Source organism: Neodiprion virginianus, chromosome 1 (assembly GCF_021901495.1).
Source record: "Neodiprion virginianus isolate iyNeoVirg1 chromosome 1, iyNeoVirg1.1, whole genome shotgun sequence".
NCBI lineage: Eukaryota > Metazoa > Arthropoda > Insecta > Hymenoptera > Diprionidae > Neodiprion > Neodiprion virginianus.
This window is the reverse complement of record NC_060877.1, coordinates 38,533,365-38,556,289: the sequence shown is the minus strand read 5'-3', so window position 1 is coordinate 38,556,289 and position 22,925 is coordinate 38,533,365. Positions and strand designations below refer to the sequence as shown.

Here is a 22,925-nt window from a genome sequence, read left to right as displayed (position 1 = left end):
CCCGTTCTTTGGAGAATTTTCCGAAATTCATGAAGAGTCGGTCCTTATGATGTGATCCAGCGTATAATTCAATGTATCAAATGTCAATTAAAAGTGGTCGAAAATATTGTGTGAAAACAAGATGAGAAAATGTTTTTCAATGCCGGTATACATATACGGTGTAGTACACCTCAACTTTAAAGAATCCTGAAGATTTTTCATACGATGTAAATTTGCGTACAATTATCACAAAGTCTGCGAATTGTTTAAAATTCTTCCAGACTTCGTTAGAAAGATAGTGTGAACTTTACCGAACGAAGGGGGATAAGTGATTACATTCTTTTGAACTCTTAAAATTTACGTCATATTCTACGTCAATGAAAAAAAAATAAACAAGATCGCTACCAATTAAAGACAGATTTTCAAACCTATCGCGAGAGATGGTTCCGCCTTTGAGTTTACAAGTTGTGACTTTTTCTCGGAACGTTTTTTTAAGTCTCACAGCGAATAAAAAAATGTCCGTTAGCAATCAATTTTATCAACGGTATTAAAATCTTTTGCAATTTGAAGAGGTAACAACTTTTCAAATCAAAACTGGAATTATCTCTTGCAAGGTGTTTCAATCTTGTTATCGTTTGCGTTTTTATTACGCAGAATTTCACGTGAAAAATTGAGAATAAAAATATAACGTAACAGCTGACTTCACTACCGTAAAGACTCAAAACTCGGTGTCTTTTAAACGGAAGCTAAAAGGAATTTGAAATAATTCACAGATAAGGTCACGCTGCGCAGTTGAGAACGTATGATAAAACTTTCCGCCAAATCTAAACATGTTGAGAGTTACAAGAACGCGTTTTATTTGATACGGAGATTACCCGACGGATAAAGTATAGGTACATAATATATTTGAATGAAACTTCTATTTGCTGCCTCTGTAATCGCTCTTTCGTAAGTCGTATCTTAACAATTGAACTCACTCGTAAATAAGATAAGTAATTTTGGAAACGGTAAAAAAGGGAAATGCGATTATATAAAGAGTTGTAGATAGTACGTAAGTGTAATAGTTATATATTATATATATTATGTATAAATATTGAAAAAAAAAAGAAGGAGAACAACAATGACAGCGTATAAGTTAATGAAATGAATTAAATAAAAATAATCATACGTAGATTTTAGTCCTCTTTTATACAAGCATCACGACGATCAGACGAAGATAAGATTGACGAGACATCCTACAGTCTAGATCACATCGATATCGCATCCTCGTGTTCCAGCGGTGATATACCTATATTTAATTAATTATAGCAACATACGGTAGATTGTGATTAGGAAAGTTGAATAGTAGCCAAGTTATACTTTTCTTGTTTAAAGCGCGCGATGATTATATAGTGTGAAGTCTGATATAAGATGAAAGAAATAATTCAAGCTCGTAACTGTCTTTACGTCTTACAATATATTGTGTATAATTGACAAAAGTCATTAACGTTGATGTTATGCATTGGTAAAAAAAAAACAAAAAACAAATCCGGTACAACGTTACAGGTCAAGATAACAGCTGTACAGTGCGATAGTCGAATGTCTCTATAAATTATCGTTATATTTATTTAACGGCTTTGAGAAGTAAAGACAGTAGGTAAAGATTAGTAAGTATTAAACATAAGGTTTCTCGGTAAGTATAATATAAATATATACATAGATATATATTTAAAAATTATGAAATTAAGTTTAAATAAGAGACAAATGCTAAAGTGTTGTGCAGATAAATGGCTCACCCGTCGATTTTAAGAAATAATAATTTTTTATAATTAAAGCTTGTCCTAGTTTAGCTGTTTAACATATAACTTATACATATATGTGCATATATATATCAATGTTGTCACACAATATCACGCAAAAACCTTATTTTATATATACACAGTATCGGTTATCTGTGCGTGCAATCGCGTCTTATCCAAATTTTTCGAAAATGATGGCAAGATGTATTTTCTGCAACTTCGCCGAAGAGTCTAAAAACAGAGAACTCAGCTTGCGAAATTTTCATTCAAACGCTGCAAACGCGCCCCGATTGCCCCTTAAAATAAAAAAATTTTCATCAGGTATATATGAATAACTAAGGGGAAAAATATAACAATCTCTAACCCACTTGATATGAAAAAAAATACTACATAAAAATCATTCGATAAGTTGTTTCTTGGTTCTAAAAATATGAGAAATTCATTGGAAACTGTTGGTACAAATGACGCAATTTCACGCACCGATTTGATTACGATTCCTAGGTGCAATTGAATAACATTCTGAGTGTCTGTATAATAAAACAGCGAAGCCGCAGCAGCAGCAGCAACAGTAGCACGGGACGGTTTGATTGTTGCGGTCGAGCAGATTGTATATTATAAAAGAAAAAGAAAACAAATTGATGCAGTTCCGAAATACATAATTAATTATCGTATATCGATCATCATTAATTGGATACAGTTTGACATTCGAACGTAACACTGAGCCTTCCCTTTAATACATATACTATATATAATATATAATATATAATATATATATATATACACACCTTATACGACATGTAGAGTTGGGCACTTTTAACATATTTCACAAATTTTTAAATGACCTATAACTATGTAATAATATCTATTGTACGATATGATAATACATTAAACTGAATAATTGTAATAGACACTCGATGTAAATATGATATCAGGAATGTCATGTGTTGTTTGATAATAACCAAAATATATACGTACATACATAATAAATAATATATATATATATAAATATTAATAATAAATATATATATATTATTTTCAATAAAGTACAGTGGAAAAAAGCGCATGTATTGCAATAATATATACATATATATATATCCTATACATATACTGATTCGCCTATGCATACAAAAATTCATAAATATATTATACTACATACAGTACATGAGTCTGCGATAATCAAATTATTATGTAAAAACTATGAAACTCTGTTTCAATTATCTCCTCATCCGTAATTTCACATATTCACTGGCGTTACTTTAGGCTTGATAATTTTGTATTTCGTATTTTTCTATTTCTCTCTCTTATTTACCATCTACAATTCGAATTATACAGCCTTGATCAAACCGTGCAGCTTCCAATGTTCTTTTCATTTTGAATCCAAACTTTATAAATATACGATCTTTATACTGCAAGCGGTCGTTACTTTGATACGCCAACTATTATTTATTAGGCAATTGTATAAAAGATCTTGCTATTTATACTCTCACACACACACACACACGTTGTACGTTACAAAAGTTCGGCGAGAAGAAGGAAGTGGAGGAAGAGGAGAAGGAGGAGGCGGAGGTGGAGGAGATTAAGTACGTTCGTGCAAAATAGCAAGTGTTGATCAAGGTCTGTCAGGCAGAATATCACATGCACGGCATACATGTAGAATTTTAATAGGTTGATACATTATTATATCGTGGCATAATTTTTACCCGTGTGTAAACGGAAATAAATGAATGAATAAATAAACGACTGAATAATTAAATTCAGGTTTTATTGAACTGTAAATTTGATCAGTTTACAACGAGATAAGTCGCAGGTTTTTCTTCTGTAAATAACTAAGATTCGGGATCGTCGTTGCATTATTATACGTTCATTGAACGCAGTAAAAAGTTCTCGTATTCAACCGCGAAAGAAATAAGAAATTGAAGTAATTAATGATAAAATAAAATAAGAAATACATCACGATGTCATGCCAAGAAGCGATAGTATACACACAAAAACAAACTATCACCGGATACTGTGATGTACATACGTATATATATATATGTCTATATATTCACCGTTAAAACTCTGAATATTTGAATAATTCTCGACAATGAGTTTCAACTTTGTGAATATTGGCATTTTGCCAAACGTGAATCGTTTCGTTGTACCACGTATATCCCTCACAGCAATTTAGGATTTGAGATGTGTGCATACAGCCTCCGTAATCAAGTTGCAAAAGAAGACAATTCGCGACACGTTTCGTTGAACAACGATATTTTTTATTGCGTTATTTAAAAATAACGCAAATTTTGTTTTCCTTCGAAGAAGCTTACCAACTAATACTTTACTCGTCTGCCAAGACGGATACAATTTGAAAGCAAGCAATCAAAAGTCTTTAAAATCCCAGCAGTCAGCCTTTCCCCCGCCCCGTTTCAAATCTTCGCGTCCTATTTTTCCGGCAGTATTTCAGTACCGTAACTCTCGTCGTTACCGGCCGAGCGAAGTGGCGACCGTTGGTGCGGGCAAGCGACGCCAGATGTCGCCAAGCTGTAGTTTGAATCTCTAGCAAACAGGATCTCGGTCCTCTGCCTAGACGCGGGGCCCGTGGGCTGGTGCGTGGGATTGATCGGGCGGCCGGCTCGTCCCCAGCAGCGAGCGAAGGTTCGGGCGGGGCGAGAGGTCGCTGGCGTCGAGGTAGCTGCCAGTACGCGTCCAGCCTGCCGCTGTCAAAAGACGTTTTTCGATCGGTTTTAGAAAAATTTGTATCGCGTTCCCGCAGGGGGAGGAGAGCTAGAGTCACGACGAAGGCACAGCCCGGGCGTAGCTCGATTTCGCTGTTAGAAAGCGAAGAAGGCACCTAAGAAAGGTGGACGAATCGCGCGGGACGATATATAAACGGAAGAGTATTCGGGAGTGTTTATGCATCAATCAAACGGCGAGGAGGTGGCGGAGTAGATCCAGAGAGAATAGAGAGCCAGAGGGAGAAGTGATATCAACTCGTAGTTTTGGAAGAAAAATAGAAGTGACCGCGCGTCGCCGGTGAACGATTCAAAGTATATATATACATATAAAAAAAATAAAATTTTTTTTTTCAAAAAACGCGTAAGGAGAAACGGCAGAGCGTATACCCCCCGTTTGGATTGTGTAAAAAGTACCAACCCACCTCCTGAGAGACGGGGCTGTGCCGGGGCTTACGATTCTCAAATTATCGATCAAATACATAGTATCGGAAAATACAAGTGACCGGGAGTGCGCGAAAAAAAATCCCCAATAATTCTCTCGTCGCGATATCACGGTGATATAATTATCGCCGAAAAAAAAAAACGGTACAATACAAGCGAGAACGCATCGTTACGGGGATAATAATCGAAATTCAAAATCCATCATTCGAAAATAAAGCAGGGAGTTAACGACCCGCAAAGGCAGTGTGATACGATTAAAGGCAGAGGCAGCCAGGCGATCCGACGGAGTCGAAAGTCCAGGGTGTATGAATGTCCGAGTTCCGCGGTGCTGCAACGGCGCGGTTTAACCACCCTTGGACATAGGAAGCAGGAGACGTGCGAGGAGGAAGCCGTTTCATCGGTCTCCGAGTTCGCGGGGTGGCTTCGAAAGTAAGTGATGACGAAAAGGGTAGAGAGAGAGAGAGAGCGAGAGAGGGAGAGAACGAGAGAGAGAGAGAGAGAGAGAGAAAATGAAAATGAAAAAATAAGGGAAACAACCGCCGCCGACTCCCTAGGCTCGAATATCGCACTCCAATCAAACGCGGGCGGCGTTCCGCTCCTCGGACGGGGGAGAGAGGCGAGTCAATTGCTTTGCGGCCGCCGCTTCGCTGGTGGCGTGCGTAGGAGGGTGCGTGCAGTGCCACCGCCGCTGCTCGATCCCTCGCGATGTCGGCTTATCACCGTCTTTCCGTCCCCGCGTCTCGTTTCCCGTTCGCGCCCGCTCGGGACTCGGAGTCAATAGCTCGCAGGTACCTTCGATGTGCACGCCTTCACGTGCTCCGAGCAGGCCCAGAGTGAATTTCGGGGTGATATTTCGGCGAACCAGTATCGTCGTTGAGCGAATGAAGCGCGAGGAGGATCGTCTGCTGTTCCGCTCGAAGCTAGCCGCGGTCGAACGTTCGAAATTCAAATTTGGAAACAAGTATTCGAAAAGCGTCACGAATCGTAATCGTCGTTGAGCGAACGAAGCGCGAGAACGATCGTCTGCTGTTGACGTTTGGCTCGAAGCAAGCCGCGGTCGAACGTTCGAAATTCAAATTTGAAAATAACTATTCGAAGAGCATAGGTTGCATAGATCTGTAATACGATGCATAAGAACAGAGCATGCAGTTTATTGTGAAGATGTAAATGTCGCGCAACGCGGTTACATCCTCGTTAACAATTTTGTATTCGATCTGCGGATTCGCGCGAACAAGTAGTGGAAAACCGACAATGAAAGGACGTCGACGCGGCTGCGCGTAGTCGGTGCGTAATTATTTGCGGTAGATAGTAGATAGATACGGTGTAGATTAAAACGGGATTTTTACCGCGGTGCCCCGCTCTCGTCGTTCAGGACCGAGAACGGAACGGAGAATCGCTAGTTTGCTGGTTCGCTCTTCGCAGAGTTGCCGCTGCTTTTCACTGCTGTATCCATCGGCAGCCGGCGACCCCCACCAATGAAGCATGATGAATAAGTGCCTCCCGGAGAATCCGGAGATCGGGTCCGCCTCTGCGGCAGCTTTCGAGTTCGCTGCTACATACACGCTCATATTTCTTAAAATAAATACCCACCCCCGTGCGTACATGTCCGACACAAGTATGTATATACGTTTCGTACCGTTGTTGTACGCCGCCTCCGAGATTCAAATGTGTAATGAAGGAAAACCTCGACGGTCGATTTTTTAACTTCGTGAAAAACGAATTGTTCCTCGTTCAAGCTGCTGCATGCCCGACGTTGCGTGTTCTTTCGACGACTTTTTTTTTCTGCTACTTTCGTCACGCCTTTCTTTTTACGTAGGTATATTAATTACAATAATGAGGCACGTTAGGGAGCACGAAAGAGAATTTAACTCGAGTTTGATTTCGATTAGAATCTCGTTATTATCGATTAGATTCCGTTCGAAATGGATTGTTTTATTCACGATTTATTCAAGAAGAAGCTGTAGCTAGCAGCCAGAGTTAAACTTTTTGGAAATGGAAAAATGCATTTTAGTTACATCCTCTTAATTCTATAAAAGTATCGGAGGTTCAAGGTTTTTTCACGAAATTTTGATTATCGGTCTTCGCTACCTTATTCGAATGAACATTAGAACGTTTCGCTGTGGATTCTGGATGCTAGGGTTCATCCTCGTGAATTTAATGGCATGTGTGTTATCGACTGCGAGAATCGTATCTCGCGTTCTTACAAGAGAATCGCTGACGCTCGCGTAACGAGTCTTGAATAATTGTTAAGCGGTTAGAAAAAAACAAAAAGAAACGAAAGCAACGTACGAGGTAGATAAATTTCAAATGCACACATGTTACGTGCATGTATGTACAGTATTTAACGAAGCGGGGCAAGATACGTGTATAACGGTCTCTGAAGTCCGGAAATTTCGGGTCAAATTTAAATTAACGCATCTCTTCCGCAGCGATGTAGGTATATAATGCGGTATAATACGTACGGTGAGGATTATACCTACGTACATATGTATATGTTATACGTAGTAAGATGGGAGTCGAAAATAAGGAAGAATTAAATTCGACTGTAGCGGAAGTTTTTTTTAATTCTAATTCACTATTCATGCGTACCTTATCTACAACAAATGTAAATAGATGAATTAATTAGAGAGTCATACCTATTACTGTCGTGAAAAGTTGGCAGTACTGCACATACGTACGTTGTACTCGTTGTAGTGTAAAATAATTTACACGGGAAGTTGCATAATTTACGGGTTATACAGGTATCCGTATTATCATACTAATCATAAGGCGTATTATACACTTTTTGATGTGTGTGTATATATATATATATAAATGACGCAATACCTAATTATCGTGAAGGTTAAAAGGATTGCCATAATTTGTATTTCACATTATAACTCGGTTTTTATTTTTGTGCAGATTGTAGGATTTAAAAGTGTTTACATAAATATAAACAAAGTTCTGGACTAGCGTGCCGGTATTTATAATATGTTATATATATACCTAATTTGGCTAGTAAGGGGGGGGGGGGGGGTAGTTCGTACGACTTATATTGTTGATATTTCGCCACCAAGAAGAAAAAAATTGTTGAGAAAAAGTGATAACGCCAAAGCATCGGACGAAACATATCATGTACATTAATTATCTTGCATACAAAAGATTTTTATCGAGATCCGAAACCGCAACGTGTTTTTTTGCATGTTTGTATACCGTTGTGTGTATATATATATACACACAACGTGTATATAGACAAATGCTGGTTGTTAAACTGAAAGACGTCATAATTATAATTTCCGGCGGCAAAGAATTTATAAAACAATTTAATGTACAAGCATGATAACCGCGAAAGAAGCGGGAAGTATGTTACGTTTTTTCTTTTGTGCAGGCGGCACATTATGGGAAAAATCATATAATAAAATGAGATTAAAGTTCGTAATGTTGATGTAACGACAATGCATGTTCTAAAAAAAAATGTCGATGTTGCGCAAGTTAAGATATCGGGTTATCTGTAAATTCCGTAGATCGTCATACAGCAGTGTATGAAACTCAAATATTTTGTAATTCTGAAACTGCAAAATAATGACGTGTTTCTTTTTCTATCGCATTGATATCGTTAAATGTTATTCGATTCTTATAAAACGTGACAACGATATTTATTGTGATGAGTAGAAAAGTGGAATAAAGCAAATCGATCTTCTAGATCTAGCGATCGTTGAAACGAAGCATCGAATATCCAAGTTTGTTGCGCATTGATTATATTTCCATTCTTTTTAATTTTTCTATTTCTCTATTCTCAAGGACATATACATGTATAATCTATATTATAGTATACGGCGATTCAATAAATGCCCAACTTTTACGGCTATCACCGTATATAATAACAAGTAAAATTATCATATTTGTAAAAGCATCGAGATGATTTTTGATTAACACAAAATGTATAATTATATATATGTGTGTGTGTGTATGGCCCGGATGAGTGTGTATTCAAAATTACAAAATATGTACATAAATAACATAGACTTGTGGAAAAAATATGGAGTAAAAAATAACAACTACATATTGTCGAGTACAACACACTTTATTTTGACATGTATGTACGTATAATATAGAGTTGAAAATTGAAATACGCAAATAAAGTAATGTATTCTTTTTTTCGTAAGTCTATATTGTAGGTATGTACACTTGGGGACAATGAATCTGAGACGGCTAATTTTTCGCACTAGACGGTTATGTTGGCAACACGGAGAAACCTACAGCGCCACCGTCGGCCGAGCGCGAAACAAACTCCATCTCAATAAACATAACATAACCCATGGCCGTCGAATCTGCGCTGTAGGTTTCTCCGTGTTGCCAACATAACCGTCTAGTGTAAAAAATGAACAGTCTCAAATTCATTGTCCCAAAGTGTACATATTTCGTAATTTTGAATAAACATTTATCCGGGTCCTAATTGTATAATAATTTCGGCATCGCACGAATCAGTTTCAGGATCGTCCGGAAATAGGCGTAAGGGTGGCGGCGTCCCGAGGTGGTCGACGCCGAAGGTAGCTCGGTGGGCCGACGAGTTTTGGGGGGGCGCGAGGGTTGCGTCGTGTCCGATCGCCGGGGGTGGAATAACAAGGGGCGGGGGTGGCGTTTGTGAAGGCAACCTGCGGCAAGATGGGCTGCGCCATGTCAGCGGAAGAGCGGGCCGCTCTGGCCCGCAGCAAGCAGATCGAGAAGAATCTCAAGGAGGATGGTATCCAGGCCGCCAAGGACATCAAGCTCCTGCTTCTCGGTGAGTTGATTGACATTAATCGTATAGGTACTCGACTACCTGCTGCGGTGTTTTATTTGAATAATGTTTATTGTGATGTTGAGGTGTTTTTCACGAGGCTGAAGTTAGTAACGTTATTGTAATGATTCACGCTTTTTAAAACCCGTTATTTCATAATTTCAGGAATCTTTGTAATGCAGTGAATTGTAATAAGGCAAAGTGGTAATTCACATTTTCAAAACTTGGCCACTCCAAAGTCACTACAAATTTGCAAAATATGTAGCAATTTTTTTCCTCAATGTTTCGTTACGCTAAAGTTACTAACTTCAGCCTCGTGTGTTTTCAGCGTCGTGTCACGCGACCCATTTTCTTTCCACCAGAAGCCGTCTTATTCTTTCATGAAACATCGATTCGGATTGAAATTTTTCGTCATCCGATCGTTTTGATGTCAGGAAGTAAGATCTGGTCACCTAGGACCGACAAATTGTCGTACGAATTAGTAATCGAATAATTTTAAAAACATAACCTCGAAGTCCGTCTCGCGGTGAAATAAATTGATAAAAAATTTTCACCGTATTTATTCAGTCCTATTTGACCAGAGCACACTTTTAGACAATGGCTCCATCATTTTACAAGAAGTTCCAAATCCATTCAACGGTTTACGAAAAAAAAAAAAAAAAAATAGATAGATTCTCATAAAAACTCTTAAATCGGTCACGTGACACTCACGCTAAAAACACCTTAATCCTTCTCCCCAATTTCATCGTAAAAATTTTGTACTACAAGTAATTATTGTACCTAAAGCAGCCTGCAGTCAGTTTTCTGGCAGGTGTTTTTTTATGAGTTTAGGATTTACCTGTTGCCCAGCATGCAGAGGGCATTTTCCTTCTGCAGATAGCGTTTTAAAATGTTTGTAAAAATTTTCTTCACATGTTTATATTTCTTGCTTACTGTACAACCGCTACGATAAAGCGTGGACTGGGTTCTATAAGTTGTAAGGGTATACGTGCGTACACATATAAACATATACACGCGGTGGTGTACAAATATTGTCTTTGTGAAAAATATTTTTGCCGGAAGTCAAGTCGAGAGATTTCCTGTAGTTCGAAGAAAAAGGGAAAGAGAAGAAAAAAAGAAAGTGAAGATAAGCAATAATAATAATAATAACAATAATAACAACAATAAGCAGCCGAGATAAGAAAGAAATAGATCAAGAGATAGAAAAAGAATAAAAATTCCGGCCGTATTACACATTACGTAATATATTCATGTATATGTATACATATATATACGTAGCACATTAAGAGATTTAGATTTCAGGAATGTCAAACTTGACCCGTTACATAGGAAATGTGGAGAAAGAAATTCGGATCGTTTTTACGGCATTCGCGCGTGGTTATTATCTTGTTTCATATTTGTATATATACATGTATGTAGGTGTGTGAGGTACAACTAACATAACTTGATCAATTACATAGCGTGCGTTTTTAGTTAGTTGTATTATTGTCACAATTGCGCGAACCTCGAGGCCGTGGGCCTTTTAATTCTTTTAATTCCCTCAATTCTTCCGCTGCTACCACCGACAATTCCGGCTCTAATAATTACCCATGCAGCCTCGTTGACCCCCTCAAAACGCCGCCGTAATTCAACACTTACCCATAGATATCGCCTACATTTTCCAACAACGTATTATTTTACACGGGGCTTGCGATGCTCGCTGTTTTAAGTTCGTAACGTTCGTTCTGCTAAGTATATCGCACAATTCTCACATCCTCAATTTATTTCCCTGCAATAAAATTACGCGGGCAGTAAGTACATCGTCTTATTTCGCACGATTCCTGTCGCAGAATATGATTGTTTTAAAAAGAAATTGTGGAAAGAGAATACGAGAAGATCAAGGGAATGTGTCCCCCTGATTTCGGCGTCTCTTCTTCCTCCTAACATCGGCTCGTGCAATCTCTTTCTTTCTGTTTACGTTACGACGGACGGACTGACGAACGGGGGTGGGGTGGTGCTATTTTTTCGTCGTTCTATTTTCGGCACTCCTCCTCTCTCTTACTCTCTTTATCTATCTATCTATCTATCTAACCGTCTATCTATCCATCCACCCGGGAGGCCTGTCTGAAACTATAATGTTAAATTCACTTGGTACGTGTATAACTATCCTATATACATATATGTATACGCATTAGGGTGGTATTTTTTGTTTTTTTTTTTTTTCAATTTTTTTTCTTACTCATTACTTACCCTTCGGAAAGTTAGTTTTTAGCCTCAAACGAAGCGTCGTGAAACCGGAACTCGGTGGCAAAATTCTATGAGCTGTCTCATCCGGTTTGAATTTTTCAAACACTCTAACCGAAATATCTTGAAAACTGTACAAGTTGAGAAGTTGGAATTTTGATTTTATTTTGCGGATAATAAAATTTTCCTTAAAAAATGTGACTACTACGTGATATTATTTATATCAGCTTAGAACACGGGTGAGATGAAAATTGACTAGGTAATAAGCGTCTTCATTCATTTATACAATTCACTCAACTTTAAACGTTCGTATCGAATTGAAGATGAACATTTAGGTGTATAGTTGTCTCGACCTTTTTCTTATAGAAAATTTGACTGTCTACAAAATGAAACCAAAAACAGCTTCCCAAGTCGTAAAGTTTTCGAGATATTTCGGTTAGCGTGTTTGAAAAATTCAAACCGGATGAGACACCTTTTAGAATTTCGCTACCGAGTCCCGGTTTTACGAGGCTTTGTTTGATGATAAAAAATAACTTTTCGAAGGGTACGTAAGAAAATAAAGTTGAGAAAAATCACCCTAATATACATAAATATATTTATAGCTCAATTTTGTCAACTCGTTTGGAGGAGATTTTGAAATTTTGTTAATGTCGCGATACCGGAGTTTTCCATTTTCACACAATATAAAATAATCACATACGAATACAGTTAGTGTCGAAAGCTTCTGTATTATTACGTAGTTGAATTGAAAATCTGATCTGACACACAATAAACTTCGGCTCTGACTACGGCTAGAAGTGTAATTCATTACACACATGTATAGAATTCGATGTCGAAGTATATTTGAATGTATAAATGTTTAAATATGTAACTATGTCACTTATTTTTGGATAACTGTGATAGCATCTTTTTATGCACTAGTTGAATGACGTGGATAATTTTAGCTGTTATTCTACAAACGATTGAGCAGCTCAAAAAAGTGAGCCGCGATATTTTTTACGCCAAATAACTATAATTAGTACAAAATTCAAACGGAGGAAATTTCTGGTTGACAATTTTTCTCCCGTGATATATTTCTAATATGTATTTAAAGAAAACCAAAAAAATAAGAAATCGTTCGAGACTGTTAAATTTTTTGTCATTATTCCGCGGTTTTGCGATTTTAACGTTTGAAATGAATCCGATTCGCGGATCGGACGCTACGATATTTTGGTAAAATAAAATGTAACGGTACATTTCGCGTCGTACCAGCTTTCAGAAACTGTATCCAATTTCTATTACCGTTGAGACTGAACACGCCGATGTTAAATATAGAGCAAAGAAGATACGTTAATTAAATACATACACCGTGCGAAATTTAATAACGCGTTTACATCCTTGCTATTTGTATTTCCTTTCGCTTTTCACTTCGATCTTCTTACCATTGAATAATCTTTAGGTTGAAGCATTTTTGCGTTTCGACGTTTGCTATTCTCTCTCTCTTTCTCTTTTTCTCTCTCCGCTGTCTCTTGCTCGCGTTATTCGTTTCTCCTCGCCTATTTCTGGCTGCATTCCAAACACAGACTCCCGACTTGGGTGGAGAAAAAAGTCTCAGAGGTTAAGTCCTGCTGGGTTGTATCCTCGTTCCTTTTTTCTTATTTTTCATCTTCTTGTCTTTTTTACCCCGTCTCGCAACCCTTCAAAGGACTGTCCTGCTGTAACACCGTGGGAAATATAACACCTGCAACAAAATGCGTATGCAGGCAAATTAGGTATACATACACATATTATAATACTTAAAAACCGAAAACCAAACCGTTCATGCAGCGTTATACCTGCATAGCTAATTCTTTCGCCTTTGCCTGAGAAATTTGAATTTTTCCACGATACAATAACTTTCCCCTTATTTACAATTTCTTCACCTATCACGAATATAATCTTTCCTCTCATTCGTGATCTAAAAACGAATGCCTTTTTCCCATGGGAGTAAAAAATGAAACGGGAAAAAATTTCAAAGCACGTGACTTTTCTAATAAAGTCTGGTTAAACTGAACAGGAGTGAAACTTTAGGAGTGAATTCCTTGAAAAAAACCGAGACTAAAATCCCTTTACCCGAACTCGCTGGGACTTACGGTTTTCAAACTATAGAATTTTCAAGTCCACCAATCAGGCAGCGCGACGTAGGCTTAGACCCGCCCCGCCGGAGTCACGTGGAGGGAACCTGATTGGCCGGCCGTTAAAACTAGCGTAACTCGAAAACTCTCGGTCGCTCAGTGTTCGCGCAAAAGAACTTTACCCTCTAAATTCTTCGAGGAATCAACTCGTCAGGTTTGTTTTTTTGCATCTCTGCACGCGATCCGAGCCTCCAGCCTCACGACGGTTATTATTACACAGAAGTAACTTCGGGCGTGATTTACAAGCCTCGACGAAAAAATATCTCCCACTGCCTTGAAAGTGAGTACGACGAGGCGACACACATGGTGACGGTATGTTGGCAATGAGGTGGGTACGAAGGTACAGCGACTAGTTGGGGGGCAGCTACCAAGGCATAAACGAAGACGAGCATCTGTCTGTCTGGTCGTCTGGCGACTGACTGACTGACTGACTGACTGACTGACTGACAACTGACTGTGCCAGTCTTCCACCTCCTCCTTCTTGGAGGCCCTGATCTTTCCTCTTTTCATCCTCCTGACCTCTCGTCGCGACTGTATAACTGTTATAGCACGGCGGCAGAAGCATTTTTCACAATGGAACAGACACAATGTTGCTAGCCAGGCGACGTGAATTGGTTCACAATAGCATTTGCCGATCGGTACAGGTATAGGTACTGAATACAACTTATTACGCATACCTATAACAGTGAATGGTGTATGCGAGGTCCGTACGCCACTGGCTAATTGCATTGTGCGAAATGGCCAATTACACGTGATCGCGTCGTCTCTTGGGCATTACAGGTACCTACCTTGTACATTCTGCATCTATTCCTCCCTGTCGCTCTGTTGTACAACGAGTTAGACCAAGAGAAGAGTCGAGTCGTCTGTACCGTGGAACGGTTGAAGAGCATAGTTTGGAGAGGCTTGAGAAAAAAAAAGCACGAAAAGATAAAGGAAACGAACCTATAGTACACAAAAACCTGCATAAACTGCAAAAAGGGACAAAGGCGTTCTCTACAATTATTCAAATGTTTTTTGCCCGTATACCGTGAAGCTGCAGCGCTGAAAATAATTACCTATTGACAGTTCGGAGAGGGACCGGAAATAGTAATATCGTGTAATGTTAAAAACAAGGGATCGTTGAACGTACAAGCGTCAATGAATCATTTTCAGCGTTGACTATGCGCTGTGGCGGTTAGACGGTAATTAACGATCGTTGAATGACTAACGCTCAGTCAGAGGTTAACGATCATCGTTGGTCGATCGAAAAGGGAAGAGGGGGGCGCTCGAGGCTCGTTTAGTTTTTTGCTAGAGACCAGAAGCGACGCGTTGGGATGGTTTCAAGAAGATCAGGGGGCGAGCAGCCATCGGCATCTTGCTCACACCCAGCAGCTAAGACGAGGGGGTGATAACAATTGTTGGTGATATGGGAATCGGAGAGCGAGCGAAGGCAGTGGTGAGATGAAATTTTACCACGGTTTAATACCCTTTCATGCATATATTTTTCCTTGCATACGTACGATTCACTTGAAATTTTGCACACATGGGCTTTTGGGGTCGCCGATTACGAATCTGAACTCGAAATTCGAAAATCCAAAATTCCGGATCCCATATGGTGGACAAACAAAAACAGCAAGGAGAAAAATTTTGAAAAAATTCTGACAAATAAATGAATTTTATATTTTTTCCGCAGACTTAGTGATACTTCAGAGACCATGTGGAAGTAAAAAAAAATTGGCAGTTGTTACCAAAAAAGTAGTGTGATAAATAAAAAGCTGCAAAAAAAGGTGGGAAGCGCGAATTAACGGCTTAAACAAACCACTGTATAAAATTGTGCACAACTTCGCATTTTCGTTCCCCAAAAATCACCATAAACCTCCTTTTACCAACATTGCCTTGTATCGCCTTCAAGCTGAACCGAAAATTTTTCAAATTCCATCATTACTTGTCAATATCTGGTTGAAAATTCTCCACAATATTCCTCGGCAAATTCTAAACCAGGCGAGGCGTGCAGCGTTACAAAACTAGTTTTGCCGCGACGCGGTGGTTATGTTGGTTTTTCGTAAGGAAGAAAAACGCGGAAAAGAGTAACTCTGCCGATGCGGGGCGGGTCGCGGGGTGTTAAACGTTGGTTATAAGTGAAAACCGAGGGAACGCGGATCTTGTTTATTGCTATAACCAGAACCCGCACGTGACGTCATCCTCCGACACTGTTGCCTGATTCTATATCCGATTAATAGCCCGGGGTTGCCGCAAGCTCCGAGAGGAAGAGATTTGGGGGGGGGGGGGGGGGGAAGATCGCCTTCGCCTCATCGATAACGCGACGCCGATCGATAGTTTAATACCGTGAAAAACAAAATAAAATAAAAAAATTAAAAAAAAATAAAGAGAAACGAAAGAAATACGCAACCAAAGAGTCGAATCGCGGTACCAGCCGTTCCATTTCTGATCGATCGGCGTCCTTGACCCTGCAGCTATTCAAGTTTGACTCGTCGTCACCGCATCTAGCGAATCTGCACCTTGACCAATGATGAATGGCGAAAATATCCTATTGCAGATGTTGTCGCGACGTGAGAGTGAAGTCAGTAACGTTAGCTTAACGATGCATGTTTAGAAACAAATCGTTACTTCGTACTTTCATAGCAAGGTTAAAAATTTAGCAAATCACGATGAACAAAACATGGTCTTATTTTGAAAAGTCAACTCCTTGCAAAGTTATTCTAAAATTGATGAAAAATGATTTTGTTACCCTGATGTCTCGTTACGTTAGCGTAACTAACTCCAGCCTCATGTCGCAAGCATATTTTGATATTCAATTTTTCCTGGTTACGTGAAAGAAATCAATCCTGTTTGCATCGTGGCCAGATGATGGTCTTTCAGGAACTTGTTTTCGTCTATCGACCATCGTCAAACGACGATTATATGCGACCAAACTCGATTGTACCAGAGTACCTGTAAATAGGAGTATGAATTGATCAACAATCTTTATAAGTCGAGTGTGAGATTTCACTTTTCATCGTTGGTCCGGTGCTTGAAATGTTTCAGGCAGGTTTCTCTTATACTTTACTGCTCCAACTTATACCTAGTCGGTCGAATATTGAATTCGCTTCACCGTCGATTGATGATTGTATTATATTACGATACAGACACCGCTTGATCGATCGATCTATGAGCCGTGCATTTTTTCTCTGTCTCTTCATCCGTTCTTACCCTTTTTCGGTTATATCCATCAATGTCCGTATCCCACCCTTTCACTTCTTGGCGTTCTATCAACTCTTACCGGGAGTTATTCGTGCTGAAATGCAGCCCAATATGTCAAGGTATTACTCTGTGCTATTGCGTGCTATTGAAACTGTGATACTGAAAAATTCATTGCTAAAAAGTAGAAGAGACTGATTCGTCTTCGTTTGATTGCGAGATGAGTTAGATTTACAGGTTATTTGATTTTTGACTTGTTATCGACTTTTCTTTTTAACTTATATTATCACGTAACCGGTAAGATTTTTCCAAACCGTCACTCGCCAAATCTTTACCACCATTTTATTTACTTCCATTTTACTCGCGTTACGATCCTTCTCTCTCTGTTCATCGTCTGACCTTAGTCCCTTATCGAAAGCCTGTAACGAAGTCACTGTTCGCAGCGAGAACCGATCCGATGTATGCTGTGCGCGTTACTTCGTTACACGATATTCGGTAAGAGAATCCTGCACTATTTACAGAAATATTTTCTCTGTAGAGAAGATAACATCGGTAGAAGTCGAAGTTTGTAACGTTGTTGCAATGATGCGTCTTTAGGAAAAGAAACTCGTTATTTTGCATCTTCAGGATTAGCTGAAATTTATAAAACCATCAACAAACACTTGAGATTTTGTAAATTCAATTTCTTCGGTTATTTTAAAGGTAAAAGAAAATAGTAATTTTTCTCTCAACGTTTCGATACGTTCACGTTACTAACTTCAGCCTCGTTTTTTCTCCCCCTCTTTATCTCTCTCCCTCTCTCTCTCTCGCTTAGTATATTCTCTGCATTCTTCTTATCGCGGTGACGGCGCTGTGGAATATTCTTGTTTCATCGTAACGCTGCTGCTCTCTTTCACGTCGTACGAACGATTATAACTTGCATGGGATACCTAAACCGTTTCAGCATGGCAGAATTGACCATCCCGATTATCTCCCTGCTGCTTCAGACTGGCTCTAAATTCATTAAAAGCGCTTTAAATGCGTGCCGAGTGGTAAATTGGTACATACTTACATTACATATATGTATATTAGATTGTATAAGAAAAAAATTGAATATTTTTTTCAAACTTCAAGTCCATAATATTGTGCCGATTGACGTAAAAAAAAAAAAAAAAATTGCTGTTCAAGTTTCAGCTCTTAATATTAACATCTACTCTTTCAAAAGTTATTCAAGGTCCTTTGTTGACATTTGACCTCTGAGTATTATTATCAAGAGTTCGAACTTGTGTAATATCATTGTTTTATTTCGTCATTTGGAAGAATATTTTCGACTTGAATCTTGAAAGGAAAAATAGTCGATTTCCTCTCGACACAGTCTGATATACATACACGTGCACACCTTAATTAATACATCTTCAAGCAGCAGCTGGTCACGTCGTAAGACGTCGTCACATCTTGTTCGCCTCGCGTGATGAAACACCGTGTCAAATCGACTAACGAGCCAGATTCGAGATGCACTCTCCACCTTACGTACAACGTACCTACACTTTGCCGACGGCTAACATTCTGCATATACCATAAATGTACACATGTAACACGACGTATACCTGACGACTTCGAAGCGCACGCGACTTAACGGGCTTCTCGTTAACTGCCAAGGATGGAAGAACGAAGGAAAGAAAGAATTGGAATAAAGGAAAGAGGTTTTTGGTTTTTGTCATTTCAATTCCGAGTTGTTACAGTAGAGTATTTCTCTCGTGCTGAACTTGATTCTTGTTACTTGTCACCGGATTTGGGCATCAAGTTCAACGGCCTTTGTTTATTTCCGTTTCGACTTGATCGTGATTTGTACTTTCTTTTCATCCTTTATCGTTATTTTTATTATCTCAAACGCTTACATTCGTTGTTCAGCGATTTTATGGGTATGAAAGAGCCGATGAATGATATCTCGGAACGATTATATTATCAAATAATTGCCGAAATACCGTTGTATCGATGAGCAGGAAAATCGAATGAAAATTTGGACAACAAGCTTTCCGGGAAGAAATCGCATCGGGTCTGTAACAATAAGTGTATTAATATTTTACACAAACTGTCAATCAAACAATCTGCACAATCGTACCGAAAATTGGTATAAATTGTGATTCGTACAAGCGCGTCGTCGCTTTGACGCCGGGTATTATTGAACCAGAATTCTCAAATATCTTGTTCGCGCAAATACCTATGCAGCTTATATTACACACAGATTATACCATCATCTTTTACGTATTCGTTACACGCCCTGTGATGAATTTATTCAATAACCGCGCACCGCAAGTTTATGCGCGTGTACGCGTGTGTATAAAAGAAAAAAAAATAGGTGTAAAATACACGCAAGAACAACGTGTACACGTATGCATATACATGTGTATGTATATGCTTGCGGCTTTATGCAGAGAGATTTGCGAGGATGAGGTCTATGTTGTTAGCTGTAACAGCTATTACAGGCGACTACTTAACTTGAAGAGCTTTTAAAGGCGGGATAGGAGAGAGATAGAGAGAGAGTGAGTGAGGAGGTGGGGATGGTGGACGACGGAGTATAAAGCTCGGGTAAGAAGAGGGGGAGGCTTGCGGTAGGCAGGAAAGCAAGTTCCGCCATCATCGCGTCACGTCCGGCTATAAAGCGCCGGTATATGCGAACACACACACACACGCATATATATATATATATGTATATACATACACACACACACAGGCGCGTGTAGAATTTCGCTTCACCCACATTTTACGTATATGTATATGTACGCATTCGTTATGAAACTCATAATGAGCCGATATCCCAGTCGCGTTATCGAGCAATTTCCACCGCATGTCCATAACCTACCCGTAGGCATACATATGCATATGCGCATGCGTATATATATATATATATATATATGTATATGTATGCAGTTGACAGACCGAGAAAATCGGGAAAAGTCGGGGAATTATGATGGACCGTATGTAGGGAAAAACGTATGTATTTTTTTTTCTTACAAATCGTTTTTAAACTTCAGCTGTACTTGGTAAATTCAGTTGAGCTAAACTTTCGGAAAAATTGGATTGTTCGATTTCTAATTGGTTGTGCGAAGCGAAGCGGTATCGTGTGTTTTTTTTTTTTTCTTTAAGCCAGATTTATGTATTCAAGGCGTACAACTTCTGGAGCTTTTGGTCATAGAAGCTGGCCGATGTTGTTATCTAAATTTCGTGGGGAAAAAGTTGGGGAATTTTATATGAGCAATATTGTCGCTACTCTGACAATTGTACGCGTTGGGTGTATTGATGATTTTTATTATCCTTTTGATAATTGTGTCGATGATGCAAGGGCGTACATGTCGAATGGTTGTATAGATTTTAAAAATGCAGCTGGAACTATTCAAGTCTAATCGATTGGAAAAAGTCCTTCTTATCCGGAAAAAAAAAAAAAAAAATTTTCAAAACAACAAATTCAAAGTGCCAATGAACACTTTGTTATCGACAATGCCGGAGGAATCTCGTTGTTATGATATTTTGCTATAGAAAAATCGATGTAGTTCATTCGATTCCAATGAAAAATAACCCATTTTATTTGCTAACGAATTCTTTACACATCGTCTGCGTGGGATAGAATTTATTGTGCAGTTCGTTAGTTTGGGGGGGGGGGGGGGGGGGTGCGTTACACAACATTCAATTCGGTTTGTTTCTGGAGAATTTACTCGCGAATTTATTTGCGAATAAAATCAGTCATAATTGTTGGTAAAAATTGGGTTTGCAGTGTGAATTGTACGATAAAAAAGGAAGAAAAAAGCATCACGGAATGTGATTTCTTTGGCGTTGTCAACGTGAAAACGAAGTGATCACAGTTAAACTGAAATTAATTGTTTTAAAATTTTTATCTGTATATTATGAAAACTTTTTATTCACGTATGAAATCAGATTAGCTTTAGTGAGACATTATTTGAAACTTTGTATCACGCTTTTGTTTCGACAATTTTTTACCGTACAATCCGTACGCCATTTTTAAGTGCAGGCTGTTTGTAATATCAATTGGAAAATCTGAAACTGATTACCAAAATTTTTTCAAACTTCTTTCAAAGCCCCAACGTAAGTGGGGGAAAAAAGAGTCCTGGTCGAGATCGGCCATGTTGTCCGGCAACGTCAGTAAAAAACGACATGGCCGACGGAGGGTTAAAGCGAAACCTGTCTTATCGACCCTGAACTGAAAAACGAGAATTAATTATTTCTGCCGCAACACCTATTTACGAATTTTTAGTAACTATAACTGATCTCTCTTTTATACGAAGCGGGTAATAATTCGTACGTTATATTTTATGTTCGCAGGAGCTGGAGAGTCCGGCAAGAGTACCATCGTCAAACAGATGAAGTAAGTGTTATTATCATTACGATCGTTACGTACGCAACAATGACTATGGGAATTTCGATATTTCTTTCGTTCTTCATTGTTCTGTCACATATTAATTTTCTCATCGTTGGATGAATGTGAGAGAAAGCAAAAAAAAAAAAATATATATATATCTCCGCTAATCGAAACTGTGTCAATTGCATCATTTATACATATAGAACATTATTATTGCGAAGGGCCTTCTTCGAAAGAACTGTCGTTACATGTCATTACATTACATTCAACCGATTCTTCTCTTTTCTTCTTTGCGATCCGAGAACAAGAGATGCTTTTGTAATATGTACAATGTGTAATATATATATATATATATATATATATATATATATATATATATCTATAGATTGTTGTGTTCCGCGAACTGCACGAAAGAATCTTGCTCGGAATATCCGGCCAGTCTTGCAGCTTTCAAGCTTAAATATATGTATTTTGATTCTGCTTCGTTTTTAAAATATACAATCATTTGTCCGATTGTCCGAATATATTTTGTTTGTCTAGTTTATTTTATCATTATATTCATAATGATAATAACAAAACAAAACAATAAGAAAGAGTGAATCGATCTTTGAAAGCGATGCGGTCTGGAATAAAAAAGAAGAATTATCAAACACCATTCGATAAAAATCTCGAATCGTTTTACGAATTCTTGTCGTAGTGTCAGTTCCAAAGTTTCGCCGGTTTTTCGTCGGAATTTTGTATAAAATATTACTTCCGCGTTAGAGTTAGACACACGCGTGTTTAATTTAAAAGTTCTGTACATAGAACCAAACGAAAAGAAAAGAAAAAGAACAAAAAGAATTAATAAGTATTTATTTGATCGTGAGCGACGAATTTGTGCTTCGGAAAACTGGCGAAGAAGATGTGAAGTACATAATGTTCAAAATGCGATTCGTCGCCTTTTTCGCGCTGCTGCCGATGAAAAATCTGGTCGAGAGAGTTTATAAATAATAATTACTTTGAATAATCACGCTTTGCCTGTGGCTGGCGATAATGAATAAATTCTGTATCTCATTCATATCCTTATTCATACGCTGTAATATTAGTGTATAGTATACAAAAATTTTGCTCCGAATAACTCGAAGTATATATATTATATATATATAATGTACTGTATACAATTGTTCAACAATAATCTCTGAATTTTTGCGTAATATATTTAACATGAATATATTCTCGCAGGTGTTTATTGTTATTGTTATGGGGGGCGGTCGCGCGACCCCAAAACGACCGCAACTTCCTGTAAAAGCTTGAACGATAATTTTGTACCACAGTTTGTATCGTCCGTGAGAACAATCACTGTTC

General features: G+C 38.5%; 1 protein-coding gene across 1 annotated transcript in view; it reads left to right on the top strand.

The window, feature by feature from the left end:
• Positions 1–4,383: 4,383 nt before the first annotated feature.
• Positions 4,384–22,925, top strand: part of LOC124310198 (guanine nucleotide-binding protein G(o) subunit alpha) — a 33,785-nt gene continuing 15,243 nt past the window's right edge. Inside the window, exons 1-3 of the mRNA XM_046773993.1 lie at positions 4,384–5,344; positions 9,383–9,677; positions 21,545–21,587. Coding sequence (XP_046629949.1) covers positions 9,560–9,677; positions 21,545–21,587 — 161 coding nt within the window. The 5' untranslated portion in view covers positions 4,384–5,344; positions 9,383–9,559. The remainder of the gene's footprint in view (positions 5,345–9,382; positions 9,678–21,544; positions 21,588–22,925) is intronic.